At 40.8% G+C, this 19,299-nt stretch overlaps 1 protein-coding gene across 4 annotated transcripts in view; it reads right to left on the minus strand.

Moving 5' to 3' along the window:
• SATB2 (SATB homeobox 2) overlaps positions 1–19,299 on the minus strand; it is a 224,773-nt gene that overhangs the window by 80,293 nt on the left and 125,181 nt on the right. For all 4 annotated transcript variants that reach the window (XM_044978501.1, XM_044978504.1, XM_044978499.1 and 1 more), the window contains 3 exons: positions 11,326–11,452; positions 7,870–7,993; positions 2,711–2,813 (listed from right to left, as the gene is read on the minus strand). In XM_044978501.1, coding sequence (XP_044834436.1) covers positions 2,711–2,813; positions 7,870–7,993; positions 11,326–11,452 — 354 coding nt within the window. The remainder of the gene's footprint in view (positions 1–2,710; positions 2,814–7,869; positions 7,994–11,325; positions 11,453–19,299) is intronic.

Raw genomic sequence — 19,299 nt, forward strand, 5'->3', positions numbered from 1 at the left:
AGAGGTCCACTGAAATGTCCTAAAATAGTTAAAGTCCTTCCTGGAGGGACATGTCCAAACCATATTGATGGGAAACTATGCCTCCACCACTAGACCCTTCATTTGTTGAGTCCCACAAGGATCAATTCTTTCTCCATCCCTTTTCAACATCTACATGCAGCCAGTAGGTGAAATGAACACATGATACAGACTTAAGTGTGAGAAATATGTAATGACATAGAGTTTTATCTTTCCTATACAAAATATGAACATAAGAATGACCAATGCATTGGCTGTCAGACTAATGATCCATCAAGCCACATATCCTGTTTTCCAACAGTGACCAGTACCAAATGCTTCAGAGGGAATGAAGAGAACATGATCCATCGAGTGATCTATCCCCTGTCATCCACTCCCAGCTTCTTGCAGATGGAGGTTCAGGGACACACAAAGCATGGAGCTGAGTCACTGACCATCTTGGCTAATAGACATTGGACATATCCTCCATGCACTTATCTAAACCTTTTGTGAACCCAGTTATACTTTTGGCCTTTTCAACATTCCTGGCAACAAGTCCCACAGATTGACTGTGCATTGTGTGAAGAAGTTCTTATATATGTTTGTTTTAAACCTGCTGCCTATTAATTTCATTGGGTGATCCCTAGTTCTTGTGAAGGAGTAAATAACACTTCCTTATTCACTTTCTCCACACCATTCATGATTTTACACACCTCTGACATATCCCCCCTTAGTCATATCTTTTCTAAACTGAACACTGTTTTTGACCTCTCCTCGAACAGAAGTTGTTCCATACTCCAATCATTTGTGTTGTCCTCTGAACCTTTTCCAATTCCAACGGATCTTTTTTGAGTTGGGATGACCAGAACTGCATGCAGTATTCAACGTGTGGGCGTACAATGAATTTATATAGTGGCATTGTGATATTTTCTGTCGTATTACCTATCCCTTCCCAAAGGGTTCCTAACATTGTTAGGTTTTTTTTGACTGCTGCTGCACACTGAGCAGATGTTTTTAGAGAACTATCCATGGACTCTAAGGTCTCTTTCCTGTGTGGTAACAGCAAATTTAGATTCCATTATTTTGTATGTATAGTGAGGATGATTTTTTCCCCAATATGCAATACTTTGAATTCATCAGCACGGAATTTCATCTGCCATTTTGTCACCCACTCAATTTAGTGAGATTCCTTGGTAACTCTTCACAGTCAGTTTTGGATTTAAATATCTTGAATAATTCTGCATTGTCTGCAAACTTTGTCACCTCACTATTCGCCCCCTTTTCCAGATCATTTATGAATATGTTGAACGGCACAATTTCCAGTACAGACCCTTGGAGGATCCCATTATTTACCTCTCTCCGTTATGAAAACTGACCATTTATTCCTACCCTTTGCTTCCTATCTTTTAACCAGTTACTGATCCACGAGAGGCCCTCACCCACCATCTGGACTAAAATAATATGATATACCTGGGCAGGAAGCCATCAGTCCTTAAGAAACTCCAACTAAAACAAAACACTGCAATGCATCTTCTTAGCAACCGCAAGCTACCATGAGCACGTACATCAAACCAGTCCTCTGCTCTCTCCACTGGCTTCCCAAAGAATATCAAGTCAAATTTAAGATCTAAGATCTTATCTTCATGGTGCTCAATGGCCTGAACCCAGCACATCTAAAAGAGACTCAAGTTCTGAGATGAAGACTCTAGCCAACAACTCCACTCTTCAGGCAAACTAGAACTTTCTACCATTAACGGCAAATCTCATCTGTGCAGAAGACAGCGTACTCAGGGTCGGTCCGAGACTGCGGAACAAAGAACCATCACAAACCTCACCACCTCCCCCTTCAAATACAAGGCGCACTTCTTCAGCCATACTTTGTCTAACACAAATACATAGCAGCATGCGTATTTAAAACAGAACTCTACCAAAATAAAACAGCATTGTACACACAATCCTCCCCTTGAGGAAAGGACAAGAGAAAGAACAAATTACACATGACAGATGTTAGTAACGTCACTTAACGCGCTGCTGGAAGACACTCAGGCATTATGGCAACGAGGGCATTATAAGAACCTACCTAGAATAACGTTCCTGTATAAGACATTAGTATTTCACCAACTAACACAATTCCATTCCATATAATAAAAATAATGGGCCATTTTCATTTTGGTACAAGTGGGAATAGTTGGGATGAAATTAGCCCAGTGCCTCCAAGCAACTTGGTCTCAAATGCACTGCTGCTACCTAAATTCCAAATGATGTGACATGGCAGGAATGCCAATACACTTAACCATATTTAAACAGAAAGCGAGGATATATTTAACTTAGGAAGACAGGTTTTTAGTTTTCATAAATAAAATACGATGAAGGTGTTTTACTTAGCAATTTAACTTTTCAATCCAGATCTTCTATAGCAGATTTTTCCCCCCAAGATGTTTTAGTTTTCTTACACACAAGTTGATCCTTTCAATGCAATAACAATCTAAAATGTGATGTAACTAGCATGTTTTCTTTAAAAATCTTTTCTTTCACACCATCCTTGTTCATAAGGCATTGGATTTAATTTCCAGTGTGCTACAACTGTGCCCTCTTTGCAGACAAAATCAGTAATATTATTAAGGCTTATCATCACCCTTACTTAAAACAAAATTTCAAACAGTCAAACACAGTTCATTGGCTTGGAAATTAACAATAACTGAAGTTAATTTACCTTTAATCTTCTTGTACTTTTTATACCATCTCCCAAACTCCTGGCACTTGGTTGCTGATACATTGGCATAGTATGTGCTATTTACAATGGATGAAATCATACTCTGGAAGTAAAGGAAGACAGAAAGTGTGTTAAAAAAAACAATGAAAACTCTTTTCCAGAGATCGTCAATGACATGCAAGCTCACATGGATCACCCAAACCTGCCTTCAAAACCTAACGCAGTCACTGTGAAGGACTCAAAATTGACTGTATTTCCCACTCTACATCCCCAGACATGATTACTCTGGTTCACTAATAATGCAAAAAAGATGCTGTGTGAACCAAGACTCCTGTCTCCAGCTCCCACTGACTTGTCACTTTAATTTATGCTTGTGATGTCACAGAATCTTCATACTAAAAACATAACTGCAGGCAGTGACATGTTGGGGGACACACACATTAGAACTGTGATTTAGGAACCAGATTCTAAAGGTAAGATTAGCATGCATAATCCAAATAATGCTTTTCAGATGCTTCTGATCTGCTTTCAACTGCAACAAGACCACACAGCCAAGAACTGGAGAACATCCGTGCTACTCGCTGCAGAACAACAGTTAGGCAAATAAGTTAAATTAATATAATTTATAGAAACGTGCGATTAGCTCTTGTGTGAAAAATCACTCAACAGAAAAATTAACAGTGCTCTTCAGAGCGGATTAAACTAAATACAGTACAGCTGAAAGATTCAAAGTGCTTCACCACCATCCCCACTCTTTGCAGGTATCCTCTGGCAACTACCGCTACAAAACAACTGGAAGAAGACAGTAGGTAGAGTTGCTCTGCCGCACCTGACACACACACAAATATTTTACATTTGGGGCACTTTTGGCCATATGGTGGAAAATAGTTTTTGTTACTGGTAGTTATCTCAATTTTAGAGAGTAAATAATTGTTGATAACTTTTAAACTCTTCCAGAGCTGAATCATTGCATTATGTGTATATCTACATTTATATAAATATACATAGATCTATACCAGGGATCGGCAACCACTGGCATGTGGCTCGCCAGGGTAAGAGCGGTCAGCACATCCCTCGGCACACACCGCTTCCCGCAGCCCCCATTGGCCTGGAACGGTGAACCACAGCCAAACCTGCAGATGCAGCAGTTAAACAAACCGGCCCAGCCCACCAGGGTGCTTACCCTGGTGAGCCGCATGCCCAAGGTTGCTGATCCCTAATCTATAAACACACATTCACTCTAAAACCCAAGAAGTTTAACAAGATGTGTGAGCCAAAGCATCCTTTCTTGAAATCACATTTTTTATTCCTACAGTCATGCCAGGGTTCAGAGAAATGTTGGCACCTGTTATGACACTTCTGCACAGTGGAAGAGATTAAGGAGATAGCATGACCTCAAAGCAATTGCAAGCTATTTACCACGGGTTCCAACTCTGGCACATAGGCCCCTCTAGGCTCATGTGTGAAAAGGGGTGTGATCCATAGCTGTTAAACTACTAGCTAGGCTCACTTCTGGCTTACTCCACTTTTATGGTGCTTTTATATAAAATAAAATTTAAAAAAAAGCCACCCCATTCAAGATCAATTATGCATTTATTCAGCCCAGTCTGCTACTCTGTTGGAACCTCAAAACACGCCAATTTTCCTGACCCCTTGAGTTTTGGGGGTTTTAGGAGGCTGAGAAGAATTTACTGTAGACAGTCTTAAGGACGACTGGACTGTACAGATTAGTTTCAGTCTTTGAGGCATGAATTCACTTTAAACACACAGGATCCTCTTCCCTTTCACTTTCACATTTCCACGTGAATGCCACTAAGCTGCAGTACGGGAGACTCAAGGTAGCTGTGAAATAAGGGTTGGGATTTTTTTTTTTAATGGATGTTCTAATCGCCAAAACTCAGCTCCAATTTTCTAATTAAAATTCATATTTTGAGACCTACACCTAGTACCATAACAGTCAGCAGCACCTCCTTCCCTATGAATCCTTGCTTGTTCTAAAGTGTGCCCTGAGGAAACAGAAGCATTTTGAAGGCATAACAGAGTGGAAACTTCAAGCTGGAAGAAGCAGCTCTAAACAGCGTATTTTTCCAGCAGGTTTTTGTTTAAGCTCTCACAGCTCTACAATAAATGGGCATTACTAAGATTATAGCTGTGGTGGTTCTGAGGAAGAAAAATGGGGCAGAAATTAGTCTTCCTACCCCCAGTGGGTGGACAATTTCATCACATCCACATGGAAAGAAAGCTGGCATCTGTCTGATAACGTATCCTAGAACTAGCAGAGGATTCATATAAACAAGATATAATGTCGTAAGTTAAAACAAAAGGCGAAAGCTATGGGACGAAAACAAAAACCACCAACCCACAACAAGGAAATGAAGTTTATACAAGTATGCAAAATACATGAACAATACTGGAATGATTAGCACAACACACTTGGAAGACAGAGGTCTCAATGCAAAGATGGAAGTGAAGAAATAATTGGATTTCCTTTCCCACCACCCCCACCCCCAATGCCCTGCCTTGGTTAACTGGGATTTATTTGCTTGAACAGCAGCCTTATGCTAAGGGCGGCTAAGCTGCAGATACATAATACACCTAGCAGGAAAAACAGAACAATTGTAAATCAAAGCGAAAGATTACATTGCCCATCAGTGGCAATCAGAATCTCCATCTGGGCTGCAAGAAGAGCTCATGTACCAAGAACAAGAGCTGGAGCATAGTCACTGAGAAAAAAGAAAGCTCCCTGTGCTGCCCCTTTCCACTTCTGTACAGAGGGAAACTCGATGCACTGTGAACACATTAATAAACAGCAGCATTTACGCCGCAGTTTGACTCCTAGGAGACAGCTCTGTAATTTGCTGCTGTCAATAATATATTAACCACAAGGGGGTTGTAATGACATTTCACATTTGGTGCGGTATTTTTTTAAAACTGATTTGGGAAAAGGAATTGTATTCAAGGCAAATTCAGATAATGGCAATAGACAGCTCCTATGCAACCTTCCACTGTATCTTTTACATTTTGGGAGCCACGACAACAGAGGTTACAACTTTTTGTGGCTCTAACGCAAGAAGTGCATTCATTGTGGTCCAGCCTCCAGAGTCCATTGCCATTTAGCAAATCACTTAAGCACATGCGTAAAGGTAAGCGTGTGCAAATGCTTTGCTGAATGAGAACCCACAAAAGCGTGTCTCTATACCTTTATTCTCTGCATAATCACCAGGATAGAGATTATTTCTCCTACAGTTCTGCCATCAGTAATCTTGTTAATGTATGTCAGGATGAGTTTATAGAGAGGTAAGCCAACTGCCACATTCCCATACGGAAACTGATGGAAAACATCCCTAAACAGTGAATGAATGCCACCACGTAACATGGCTCACCATTCAGTCATACTGGACAGTGGTACAGGTCAGGTGCACTGGGACACACAGGACTGAAAACCAGTCTTCCTCCACCTGAGAGTTGCAGGTATCTCATCTAATTTCACTTCTTGAAATGTAAATTTATACGCTAGTTTTGCTACCATCTGCCAAAGAGCCCCAACCTACATGCTGGAACCCTTAATTAGCCAATCAGATTTCTCCTTTTGCAGTTCCCATTCTATACATAAAGGCAAAAACACAAAGTGTTGTTCTACTCTGTAAAAGTAACACTTTATTCAACACATCCACTCCTGTATTCAGAGTCACTTCAGTAAGTAATGTGGGTTACACTGCTTTTCTACTCCTGTTAGCTTTGCAACTATGGGAAGCTGCGAGAGATTCTATTGTGGACAGTACCAGCTGCAGGACTTAATTCTGACCTGTATCTTTTTGGGGTGGCATACATCTAATGGAGGACCAAATTTGGCCTACAGAATTTCTATCACTAGTTATGACATATCATCATCAAAGATCCTTGATTTATGAATCCAGGGTTGAGTTTGTGGTGTTCATAGCTAAAAACAATTTTTTTTTTAAATTTATAAGTTAGCAAATTTGATATGGACACTCTAAAGACCTAATAACCACAAGATCATTTTTACTATCTACTTTAATCAGACTCCTGACTAGATATAAAATGCAAAAGCTGGTGTGGGTTACATCATTCTATTGTACAACAGAACACCTTCATGTTGGAATGTGTATACTCATGTTTGTTTTGCTTGGCTGTTTCTAACCTGTAAGTTGAAGGTAGGCAGCAACAGGAGGACAACATTCAGATTGGTGTTAGCAAATGAACAGAGTTTTTAGCATTTAAGGATTGTTCATTTATTGTTTGGAGGGAAGGGGGAAGAGGTTAACTATAAAAGATATGTTTCCATATTTTTAAAAGACAATATAAAGCACTATATTAACAGCTCTACTTCTGTTCTAATGAAGTTTTTTGTCAGGTAATATGAATCACTGGATGTTGGCTGTTTTAGTGGTACAGAGGGGTGCTCAGCTAACCTTGCCAACTTTATACAAGTCTTTATGTAAGAAATTTGATCAAGAGCTCAGTTTCATTAGGAGTCTGAACTATGGTTGTGTCTTCACTGCAAGTGACAAAGTTATACTGAATAAAGTTTCTCTCTCTATTTACACACACAAACACACACACACACACTTTTGTTATATCTTCCTAGAAACTGGCACCACACTGATGAGAGTTATATACATTTCTTTGTAATCAGAGATTGATGAAAACTGTGTGTGTCCCTAATGTATGCTGCAGGCTTCTGCCAGTGAAGATAAGCGGCTGTTGCAATTAGGGTGACAAGATGTCCTGATTTTATAGAGAGAGTCCCAATTTTGGGGTCTTTTTCTTATATAGGCTCCTATTACCCCCATCCCCATCCCGATTTTTCACACTTGCTGTCTGGTCACTCTAGTTGCAATACAGGGTATTGAGTGGTAGTACAAAATTTGGAGATGATATATATGAAGAAATCAGGGTCCCTTTGAAGTTGAGGTCACAAACCAGCTGATCTCCTTCCAACAACACATTACTCTTTAATTGTGGTGCACTATTTGTAAAGAGATAATTTTCCCAAGTGGATTGGAATTTCTTCTTTTTAATTAAAACAAACAAAGATTAAACATTTCTGGAATTTTCTCTTGCAAACACCTTGCTAAACAGTTACTGGCTTTGGATTTTATAAAGCAGATTCCTCTAGGACAGGTAAAAGCACTGACCTGGGAGAGAGGGCATTCTTTGGCTAATGTGCTCTGATTCATCTCTTTAAGCAGTTCCTTTAAGGCATTGCGGACTGTGGCATGGTTCCACTGCTCTGCTGGCAAGTCTTCCAACTTTGAACAACTGTAAAAACAGAAAGCAGAAAAATCAGATGGAAACATCACCAGCAAGCAAACCTGCTCTCTTCATGCAACCATAAATCTTTGTGAAGACATCCCCACTTTACAGTCCTGTGCTCAGACCTTTCTTTAAAGTGCATCCTTTTTTTACATCCCCATTCCCCCCAACAAGACATGTGCTGCAACTAAGAGAATTACAGCACACGCCAGAAATCCTAGCTAAGCCTCCATAAGTGATGTAACATGTGTGCCTAGCCATTTCCTTTGGGGCCTGAAGCAGTGCAAAGTGCTCTGCTTAATGCAGGCCACACAAATGACTGGGAAAGGCAGCCTCTCAGGCACAAATAGATGCTCCTGCTGGAATAGAAAAAAAATTACACAACACGGTTAAGTAGTGAGAGACGCCCTCATTCTGGAGGGCCAAGGCTTTGGTCTAAAACAGAATTCTGTTCTACATTGGTACATATCCTGCCCTCACCACCATAGTATCTGAGCACCTTCCAGCAGTGCATTACCCAATGTGACTAAGGTCTGTCACAGATGGGTCACTCTCATTCTCTCCACTTGTGGTGAACTGCATGTGTTTTCATATCGTTCTGTTTCGGGAAGGTTTCGTTTCAGGTGCACTTGATTGTTGTAAGGTTGTTTGATTTTTTTAAAATATACATGCTCTGTGTTTGTATTAGAGTAGGCAAGATCAAAGAAGTGTGCCTTGCAATCAGTGAGGAAGACGGAGAGGTTTGTGACAATTCTTTGTTCCTGGGGGACTTTGTTTCAGTCTCAGACTGATCCATGAAACCGTTCTGTCTCCTGCACAGATCAGCTTTACCTTTATGCTAGAAAGTGCTTTTGTGCCTAAGGAAGGGAGCTGCTGACCAGAGTCTTCATCTCAGAATTTGAGGCTCTTTCAGACATGCTGGGCCCAGGCCATTGACCACACTGGTGATAAGGACCAAGACCTTACATTTGACTTAATAATCTTTGGGAGGCCAGTGCAGAGAGCAGAGGGTGGGTATGATGCTCCCACAGTAGCCTGTGTTGCACTGGAGATGCACTACAGCATTCTGTACTAGCTGGAGTTTCCCAAGGGCTGATGGCTTCCTGCCCAGGTATATCACATTACTGTAGTCCAGGCAAGAGGTGACATAGGCGTGAGAAATTAAGGCCAGGTCTTTATCCACCAGGAGGGAAAAGAGGCAACTGGAGATGACAGAGCGTTATTCAGAAAAGTTGCTATGTGAGAGGTTGGTGTTGGCAAAGAATCCAAGAGTGCTCCTAAACTACAGACTGAATTGACCAATTGTGGGCACATGACTTCAATCAAGGAGACTTAGTTGGAGACACTTTCCTCTGCCTATCAGCACACCCCTGCCTTGCTCAGGTTCAGTTTCAGCCTGCTATTCTTCATCCATGAGCTGATCTCCTCCAAGCATTGGGGCATCCTGGTGGTCGTAGTGTGATTGTATGTGGTGAAGGACAGATAGAGCTGTGTCTCATCTGCATACTGTTGGTACCTGAATCCATGCATGTAACATTATTCACAGTGCTATCTGACCATTTCACCTAGCTGCTGCATGTAGATGTTGAAAAGGACTGGAGAGAGAACTGATCTTTGTGGGACTCCACAGATGAAGGGTTTAGTGGTAGAGGTGCAGTTTCCCATCACTACTCATTGGGTGTGTTCCTCCAGAAAATATTTTAACACATTACCCAGGACTCCTGCCACCTCTCTCGGGAAAGACAGCAGTATCTTATGGTCAACAGTGTCAAATTTTGCAGAGAGGTCAAGGAGGAGGAGAATGGATGTTTGCCCCATTGAGAGCAGTGCCATCAGTGGCACTAAAGCTGTTTCCATACCATGTCCTGGCCTGAATCCAGATTATGCCTGGTCTAGTATATTAGCTTCAATTAGAAGAGTTTGTGGTCAGCCTGTGGCTAGCTTCTCTGTGAGTTTGCTAGGTAACAAAAGATTTTATACTGAGCAATAGTTGGTCAGAACTGAGCTATTAAGAGGGAAGATTTCTTCAGTGTCAGTCTCATTAGTGTATGTTTGAATCAGGAAGACAAAGTTCCTTCCCTGAATTAAGTGTTGGCTATTTCAGTGGTTAAGTGAACCAGTTGCTCATGGACTTTTTTTCCTCAGCCAAGAAGGGCATGTGTCAGATTCAGAGTTCTGGGGTGGATATTCATTTAGGGTGTTTAGTGCTTCTTAAGGGGAAAAAAATAATCACCATTGATGAAGTAAGCAAGGTGGAAAGTATGCAGTGCCATAAGTTTCAAAGTACTCAGCAGCCCTGGTGTAATGCATAGAGTCAACCCAACCATGCAGTGCTGATTTCATACATGCACACCAAGTGCAGCAAGACCTTCTGTTGTTTTGCAGGAGGTGTTTGCAATGGGATTTAATTGATGGTGCTCGGATACGACAGCCATGAGACTCCTAGTTATGATAAAGTTAGAATGAACATTTTCGTATGGGCAAGTTATTTCACAATAATCCACTATTTCTTACTCCTTCCTCTAAAGCATCCTGATCACTGGACTATGGCAGATGGGCCAACTGTCTGATCTAGTGAGGTACATCCTAGGGTTAAACTGAGTTTCTTAAGAATTGGGTGGGCGCTTTGCTTAGGCCATCTGGAGAATTCTCCACCCTTTTCAGTGAACAGCCCAGTAGTCTCCATCTTCTTTAAATGGCCAGGAGGGAGAAAGAGAAAAAATAAAAAGTGTACGCAGAATTGTCAGACAGCAGCTACCACTCCGCCCATCAGATGTTCTAGAGTAGGAAACAGTTTAAATTACCAGATGGAGCAGTAGAGGCAGGCTCTCCCCACCCTGCTAGGATTGGCCACTGGAGACAAAAGAGAAGGCAACAAGCTCTCTGGGCCATTCTGTCTGAGCCACAGTTAGCAGAAAGTCTAGACCCTCATAACCCGAATCCTGGAAACAGATGAGGTGTTTATTTTTCATACACAACATGCTAAGCATTTAATCGGGCCTGGAGGACCCATTAAATTAAGAGTTGTGGAAAGTTTCCCTTTAAAGGCTTCATATCCCTCATGATTGATGGAGTCCCCCCACCCACCTACCCACCCGCCCCACTCCTGCCCCCACCACACCACCGTGGCTTTACTGCTTCAGAAAATAAAATGTAAAAACAGTTGGAAGGTTCACTGAGAAAGCTGCATCGTGAAGCACCCTTCCCTTCATTTTCCTTTTCATTTCATCAAAAGCCCAGAAATTAATGAAGACAGGATGTGCTAATCTCTGTAGTAATGCTGTGATCAACAGAGCAGCTCAGAGAATAGAGGAGGACAGATGTTCAGAAACACCCACCTTTGTAATTGGATTTTCAATGTCACAACATGATAGACATCTTGTAGCATGTCGGCTACTGTCGCATCTGGTGCATCGGTCACGTAACTGAGGGGGAGAGGGTTCCACCTCCCAAGTTTGATTATTCCTGGAAAGAAAAATATAACACACATCTATCAGCTGTTTATGAAACCTTTTGGTTATTTGGTTGGTCAGGGTGTTCAGAACCCGCCCTGAGATTTATTGCAATTCTGAACACAAAGCTATTTCTTTCTGACAATTGAGCCTAACTAAGTGGAGGGGAAGGAATACATTTTGAATTGTAAACCGAGAGCTGTTTACATCTTCGTGTTTCTTGAATTATGACAGAGAAGCAAAGGATGCATCCCCCCACACAGCATCACCTTTCCTCATCCCACTAAAGCCTGCACTTTCTAAGTTAAGACAAGCTTTAAATACCCTGTGCTCCTGATTTCAAAGCCTGCACAACCCTTAAGTAAATAAAAGATTTGGTTTTGAATTGAACAAGAAAATTCCTGTGTGTGGGCTCAGCACACAGTTACATCCTGACTGTGGTGTGATTCCCAGTACAAATAGCATTTGAAATCGATGAAGTAGTTAGAGTTCACTCCCAGATATGCGTTTCACCAGGCAGATGGTTGCTTTCTTTGGCAAAAAGCAACAGCGCTGTACTTGACCACAGATTGAAAATAGCACAACTGTCTTCCAGGTCCTGTTTATACCTCTGCTCCTTCAGTAACAGCAGCAACACCCTTTCTAGATAGGCTTGTTGCAAGAGACTGTGAGTTCGCAAGTGATAGTGTAAACTCTTTAGTGCAGAAACCTTCCCTTCTTTTAAATGTTTATATAGTGCCTAGCACACCCTGGGCGCTACCAGAAACAATTACTAATTATTAGAAAGGATGGACTTCCAGGGAAGCACAGAAAACAGAGAGACTCTAGGAATATAATGAGGCACAGTGCTGCCTTGTATGGGTACACAGCACAGTGGGCAGATGTCTGCTGTTCTGCTTCACTCCATCTCCTCTGCTGTGTTACTAGCTTCCTCTTTGTTTAATCTGCTTATCATCTCTGAGCCCAGTCCTTCAAGGTACCAAACACCTTGTTCCTACTTAAATTGACAGTGCTCAGGACCTGGTCTTTGGCCCATTCATACACATTCAAGGCTCCAGAAGAGATCAACAGGGCAGTCTGCGGACATTGTCAAAAGCAACACAGAGATGACTGTTCACAGCGCTGTTACCTGGTGACACCACACTATTGCATATCTATCTGTAAGCTCTCATAATAATCGAGCACCGGTGTTTCTAAATGGAAAGCAACAGCTCATGACAACCCAGCCTATCAAGAAAACTCATCAGAAATCGGCTGAGGTGATATCATGATGCTAAAATTAACGCGGTTCCCCACATGCACCATTTTACCAACACTGACGATAGCCAAATCTAAACTTTGAGTTGCATCTAGACTTATCAAAGCTTCTGTAAAGGTGGTTATGAGACGGCAAATCAATGGCTTTGTGAAAATGGTAGTACAATGGTCTCCGTTACTGCATGAGATATTTAGCACAGTGCTAATACTATGATAATATTTTCTCTGTTTCTGCGTAACACTGGTAGGATAATTTTGGTACTCTCCCCACTTGTAGCATTTCAATACGTGCATATAGATTTCTTGGGAAATAGATCTTCCATTGGTTCACAGCGTATTCCATTACTATGTCCAATCCCTGAGAGGGAAACTGGAGTAGACCATTACCTTTGCTAGTCTGAAGTCTCAATGTGATACTCTGGTATAGACTCAGTAACATTTCAAGAGTAGGTTATGAAGCTTTTGGTAAGGGTAGAATCTTATCCAAGACAAACAAAGTTAATAATTGTTGCTTGACATCCAATGCTTGAAAGTGGGGCATACACAGAACAAAAACATTTAAATGATGCACTGTTTCAGTATTAAGATTTAACAATCTGGTGCTGAATATGCTGCAGTATAAATAGTGCCTGGACTCGGATCCAGTGAAGTAACACACAGCACTCATTCACAGTATCATATGTCTCCAGAGCTGGCTCCTCGAGCCATATTCCACTTGCCAAGAAAAGCTGTTTTTCTGAAGGGGATAGTTTACTTAATGTTATCTCTGGTGACAATGAGACGTGCACACAGTACAGCATACATTAGTCGTGAAATGAGCATCAAGGGTCCACGGATTGAAACACATGCTAGTGAAACCATTTAGCTGCCAACGTCCCTTGCCCCTTCTAATACTATGTAATAATATAATACAAAGTCACCTGAAAAATCCTGAAATCTATATCAGCTTCGCAGAACACTGGGCTTCCTATTTTTAATCACTTCAAGTTTCCATATAACTGAAAAAATAAGCATCATATGCGCTCTATAAGTCACATCTACATTGGTCACATTTTACAAGAGGCTTTATTCTTCATTCAGTGATAGGAACCTCTGTGAGAGAACACCGTCGCCAAGTGTTTAGTGCTGACAGCGCTGGAGAGAGACAAAGAGGCAGTAGAGGTCACTGGAGTTAGCAAGTTGTCCCAACCTGGGAAAGTTCAAAGCAAAACCACAGGCCAAAGCATCATGGGAAATACTATATAAGTCGCTTTACAGGAAATGTCTGCTACTACTGGTAGTTAGGTAGATTTTCTATCCTTCTCTACAGTTGGAAAGGAAACTGTTTTGGCTGGAATTAGACAAACACAGGTGTTACCATAATGCTTGGGCACGTTAACACCTACTGTGAGTCCTTTACACCTTGTTACACGCTGATGCAAGCTATTTTTTTTTAGCCGGTGTGATGTGACGGGTGAAATTAAAAAAATAAATAAATTGAGTTAGTCCCTAGGCTAGCCAGAAGCCACGATTTCCATGCTGCGCTTCAGTATGCTCCACAGGGGGTTTTGTTCATGGCACTGTAGCTGCATTTAAGGCACCTGTTGTGCTGCAGATAGGATGTTGATGCCGGCTTGTTTAAGCATGCCAGTTCTCTTTCCCCCAAATAACTTTCCATCAGGATTTGAGCAGTACATACAGCCATAATTTGGCTAGCGGTTCCCTTCTCATTTGTTACCACTCTCAAGGTGTTTTTAATGTTACATTCATGATAGGTGAACGCCAGAATAGCGAGGCATCATCTTCCTAGATACACACATTAATGGCCTAATTTCCAATTTTTAAGGTTGTGGTCTTTAATTATGCAACTCCGCCTGTATTGTATAGTGTTTTTATCTTGTATTCAGCCCGAAGGGTATGTCTACCCTGCAATTAAACCCTTGCAGCTGGCCTGGGTCAGCTGACTCCGGCTCACGGGCTCAGGCTCCAAGGCTGCAAAACTGCAGCGTAGATGTTTGGGCTTAGGCTGGAGACCAAGCTCTGGGATCCCACAAAAGAGGAGGGTCCCAGAGCCTGGGCTCCAGCCTGAGCCTGAACGTCTACCCTGCAATTTTACAGTCCCACAGCGTGAATCCTGTCAGTTGACAAGGACCAGCCAAGAGTGTGTTTAATTGCAGTGGAGACACCCTACCAGACTTGGCGAGAGTGTGAGAATCAGTGAGGCACTTTATAAATGATTACTGAACAAATACTCTATTTTAAACAGGAACAACATTCCTCCTTCCTTAATACTGTTTGAGGAAGAGATGCAGCAGAACTCTCAAGAAATCTGTAGGCAGATCCTTTTACGACTTCACAACCTTTTTCCATTAACTAATTCAATCACTCATTCACAAACCAATGACCCCTGTGGGGCTCTTTTTGTGGAGATTGGCAAACACTGCACAAACGCTAATTGCCAGGAGTTTATTCACTAAGTTACTAGGTCAAGCTGAGGCGATTTTGAGGCCTTGTCTACACAGAGGAACCACCTGTGTGTCGGAACAGCCTTCAAAAACTGATCTTTAAATGGTTTGATGTGAAACGGCCTGGGGGGGGCAAAAAATATCTTTTAAATGGCTTTGTTTGAAGTATCAGAGGGGTAGCCGTGTTAGTCTGGATCTGTAAAAGCAGCAAAGAGTCTTGTGGCACCTTATAGACTAACAGATGTTTGGGAGCATGAGCTTTCGTGGGTGAATACCCACTTCGTCGGATGCATGTAGTGGATACATTATTCACATAGCTGGAGTTGTGTTGCGTAGGTTAACTTACTGCCGTAGTGTAGATATAGCCTCAGATGTGTTAGCCGGAGCATTTCCAAGATTAGCTTCTGAAAACCACTGCCCTCTGTAGACAGGCCCTCTCATAAGCTTGATTTTCAAAAACATTGCCATCTCTCACTGAACAAGGTTCATTACTGATCAGCGTAGCAGACTGAAGAACAGAGGAATGATAAGGATATGCAGCCTCATTTTAAATTTGCATATCTCCTTTCACTCAGAAAGATCCCAAAATACTTTAAAACTGCATATATCAAGGACACTGAAAATGCAGCCACTTGTAGAGGAGGAGGTGCCAACCAAATGACCCTCTGTGGATGGAGTGGAAATCTTGGCTAGACACTTGGTGCTTGACAAGCATGCTTAGAGAAAAAGCATTACAGGAAGTTTAATGTGCTCAGTTTTTAAGGTCTCATCCAAAAGATTCACACCTGCCTTGGATTTCTATGTATTTAACTCACAAGAAAATGAAGGACTGACTCAATGCTATTAGGATTTGAACTTGTGAATGTGTCTAGATGTTTCAAAACTGCATCTTAAATCACTAAGCCACCTTACTAGCTATGGCTTTTCTAGACCATTTACACAATTAGGGCCAGATCCTGCAACCCTCACTTACATGAATAGTCTTTACTCATGTAAGTACTATCACTGAAACTAATAGAGCTACTCATGCAAGCAAGGATTACTTAGATACAAGTTGCAGGATCAAACCTTTAAAACTGGACCACTTCCAAATTTCATTCACAACCAAACAGAATGTACAGGCACCATACAACAGAACATCCCTCGTGCTATTTTTAATAGTTTCCTTCACATCTACCACATTTATTCCCACCTTTTCCAGACTGTGAACATACCTGAACAATATTTTTAAAGCATATTTGTAGTAAGTTTGCAAGGGATTAATGTAAATTTAAAGCGCTTTACAGAGCTTAAGTCATATGGGTCAAATTAAGAAGATCATATACATTTCCACACACACACACATTTTGCAGGTACACAATGAAAATTCAACAATATTTTTTAAAAAGTGAAGAGAGGAAAAGAATTCAGTATTCCTTGGTTAAAATAAAATAAAATATTTGCTCAGAAAGAAGAATCCTGGTTAATGAACACTGTAAAGGAGTGTATTTATCAATACTAACCGTGCAGGTTAGCTAGTGCACAATACCAAACTCTTTCATTTTCTTCAGCATAAACAAATGCATCCCACAGAGACACATAAGGAGTGGAGGTGTTAACAAAGATGGTCACTCCCCTCGTGAACTGAGACACTGGAGAATCACCAGTTCCTTGCTTATACACTGACTATATCTCACATAGACCTTTGCTTCCGAGGATGTGAGGTTCAGGGAATAACAACAGCATCACTTGCTGTAGTGCTATAAGTCTAATCAAACAAAGTTTCTCTTTTAAACAAAGTACTTCTTAACAGTTTTTCTTACCAGCACAATGTAAACTCAAGGGAAACTAGACATTAGCATTAATATCCAAATACTTTTAAAATATATATATATTTTATAACTCCCAGTTAAAGGCCATGAAACACTGTCTATAAAACCCGGGGTCCTAGAATGATTAAGCCATAGAGTTGTTTGCAGTATTGATGTAGCCATGTTGGTCCCAGGATATTAGAGAGACAAGGTTGGTGAGGTAATATCTTTTATTGGACCAATCTCTGTTGGTGAGAGACAAGCTTTTGAGCTAAACAGAGCTCTCCTTTCCCCAGCCTGAGGAAAAGCACTGCGTAGCTCGAAAGCTTGTCTCTCTCGCCAACAGTAGTTGGTCCAATAAAAGATATTACCTCACCCACCTTGTCCTCAACCTATTTACCACTGTGGACCACATATGCGGCTTTCTATGTGTTATATAGGCCACATCCACACTATATGCTACCTGAGGCTGTCACATGGGCCACAGCCGTGTGCTGACAGGGCTGTAAGTGGCCCATGGGTTGCAGGTTAAGAACCACTGCTCTAAGCCATGGAGTCTCTGTTCACAGCATTACTTCTATTGCTGAAGAGACTGGTAAATTCTTGTGACACTGAGTGCATCTGTTTACCTGCTTCAGAGTGGTCTTGTCCCTATGCTATAGCAGGTAATTTACTGTTATTCGGATGTACTTTCTTAAAGAAATTAGAAACTGCCTGTCCTATATAACAAGTACATAGAATTATTTATCCATAAATTAGTTCACGGGAAATCACTATTCTGCAGCATATAATAACTCAGCCTGTCTTTCTAACCCATGGCCTGCTTGTAGTACATCATCAGCGCATAGCAGCATAAAGGCTACTTTAGTGACTATTGTTAAACCACTCCAGGGAATGACTTTTCAAGTAGAAAGCGACCAATGGGGCACATTTTTTCAAACTGATTCCATTGTATTAATTTTTTTACTATATTACAGAGCTGCTTCTTCAAACTTTTATACCAATTAGACAGATTTTGTACTGCTTTTGGAGTCTGTTATATGGGGCCTACATTTTTCTATTGAATTTGAATCAGTGACATATTGGGGTGAGACTAGATGGAAAAAATAATCAGCATAATTCTCCTTTGCACTTCCAAAACACCTTTCAGCTGAGGATCCCAAAGCACTTTATAAAACATTAATTAATTAAACCTCATAAGGCTTAATTGTCCCTATGAGGCAAGCAGCATTATCCCTTTGACATACTGGTGATTTAGTGATTGAAAGCACACAATAAACATAATCCTATGTTTATGCCAATACAAAAGAAACCCCCCTTACTTCAGACCATAATAAATAATTCAGTGAGAGAACAGGAATAAACTCTGCGATTATGTTGTGATGTACACATCCACAAATCAACAGGAACACCCACACCTCTTGAATGATTAACACTCCATCTCACTTGACTAGACGTGTACAACTTTAGGTTGCGAACAAAAAGGTGACCTTCATTTGAAAGGCATGTGTTTGACACTAACTTTACCTGCAGCTCTGGGGGCGAGAGTGTGCTTTTTAAAACTACGCACATAACAACATATATATGTGTAAGTAGAACTCTACAGTGAAAATAGCATGCATCATACTGTCAGTCAGTTTAGATGATCATACTGGTCCTTTCCGGCCTTAAGAATCTATACTAATGTGGCTATTTTACATAGATGCAATTATATAAAATGATATATATTTGTAGAAAAGACTGTCAATAGAAGATCACTAGTGTTATACAGTTCAATTACTGAACTTTAGACTGCTTTCAGGGATGAAAAATAGCTTTGCTATATGGTCCTCTGCTAGGACTTAATTTTTTGAGTGCTAGTTTTCCTCATTCCCCTCCTTCTCAGTACATTGTATTGAAGTATTTGACTTGAATAACATACACTGAACAGTCTGATGCCTTGTAATTATACAACAACATATAAAGCCCATATATAAAGAGGTTTTGTCTCATGTAATAGATGCTGCTTCACATTTGGGAAACGTTATGTTAAAACCCTGACTTTTATTAGATTAATTTAATATAGTCACTAAGTAACTAGACTAAATTAATAAAGACTCTATTGAAAGAAAAAGAACAGAATTATTCTGCAAATTCAATAAAACTTTCTAAAACTGGTTATTTTAGAAGCCTTTATTTAATTTTCAAAACTCCCATTCTGTTTGAAAAACTGCCAATATATTGGTCAGGATATGGAAAAAAAACATGTCTGATGTTCAGTTATTTATTTCATGAGATTGTTATTTAAACTGTTATACAAGGGAACATAACAAATGGTGATGGGGATTGGATTGCTGAAATATCTGTTCAGATTTTTTTTGTATGTCAAT

The sequence above is a fragment of the Mauremys mutica genome, chromosome 10 (assembly GCF_020497125.1).
Source record: "Mauremys mutica isolate MM-2020 ecotype Southern chromosome 10, ASM2049712v1, whole genome shotgun sequence".
In the NCBI taxonomy this organism is placed as follows: domain Eukaryota; kingdom Metazoa; phylum Chordata; order Testudines; family Geoemydidae; genus Mauremys; species Mauremys mutica.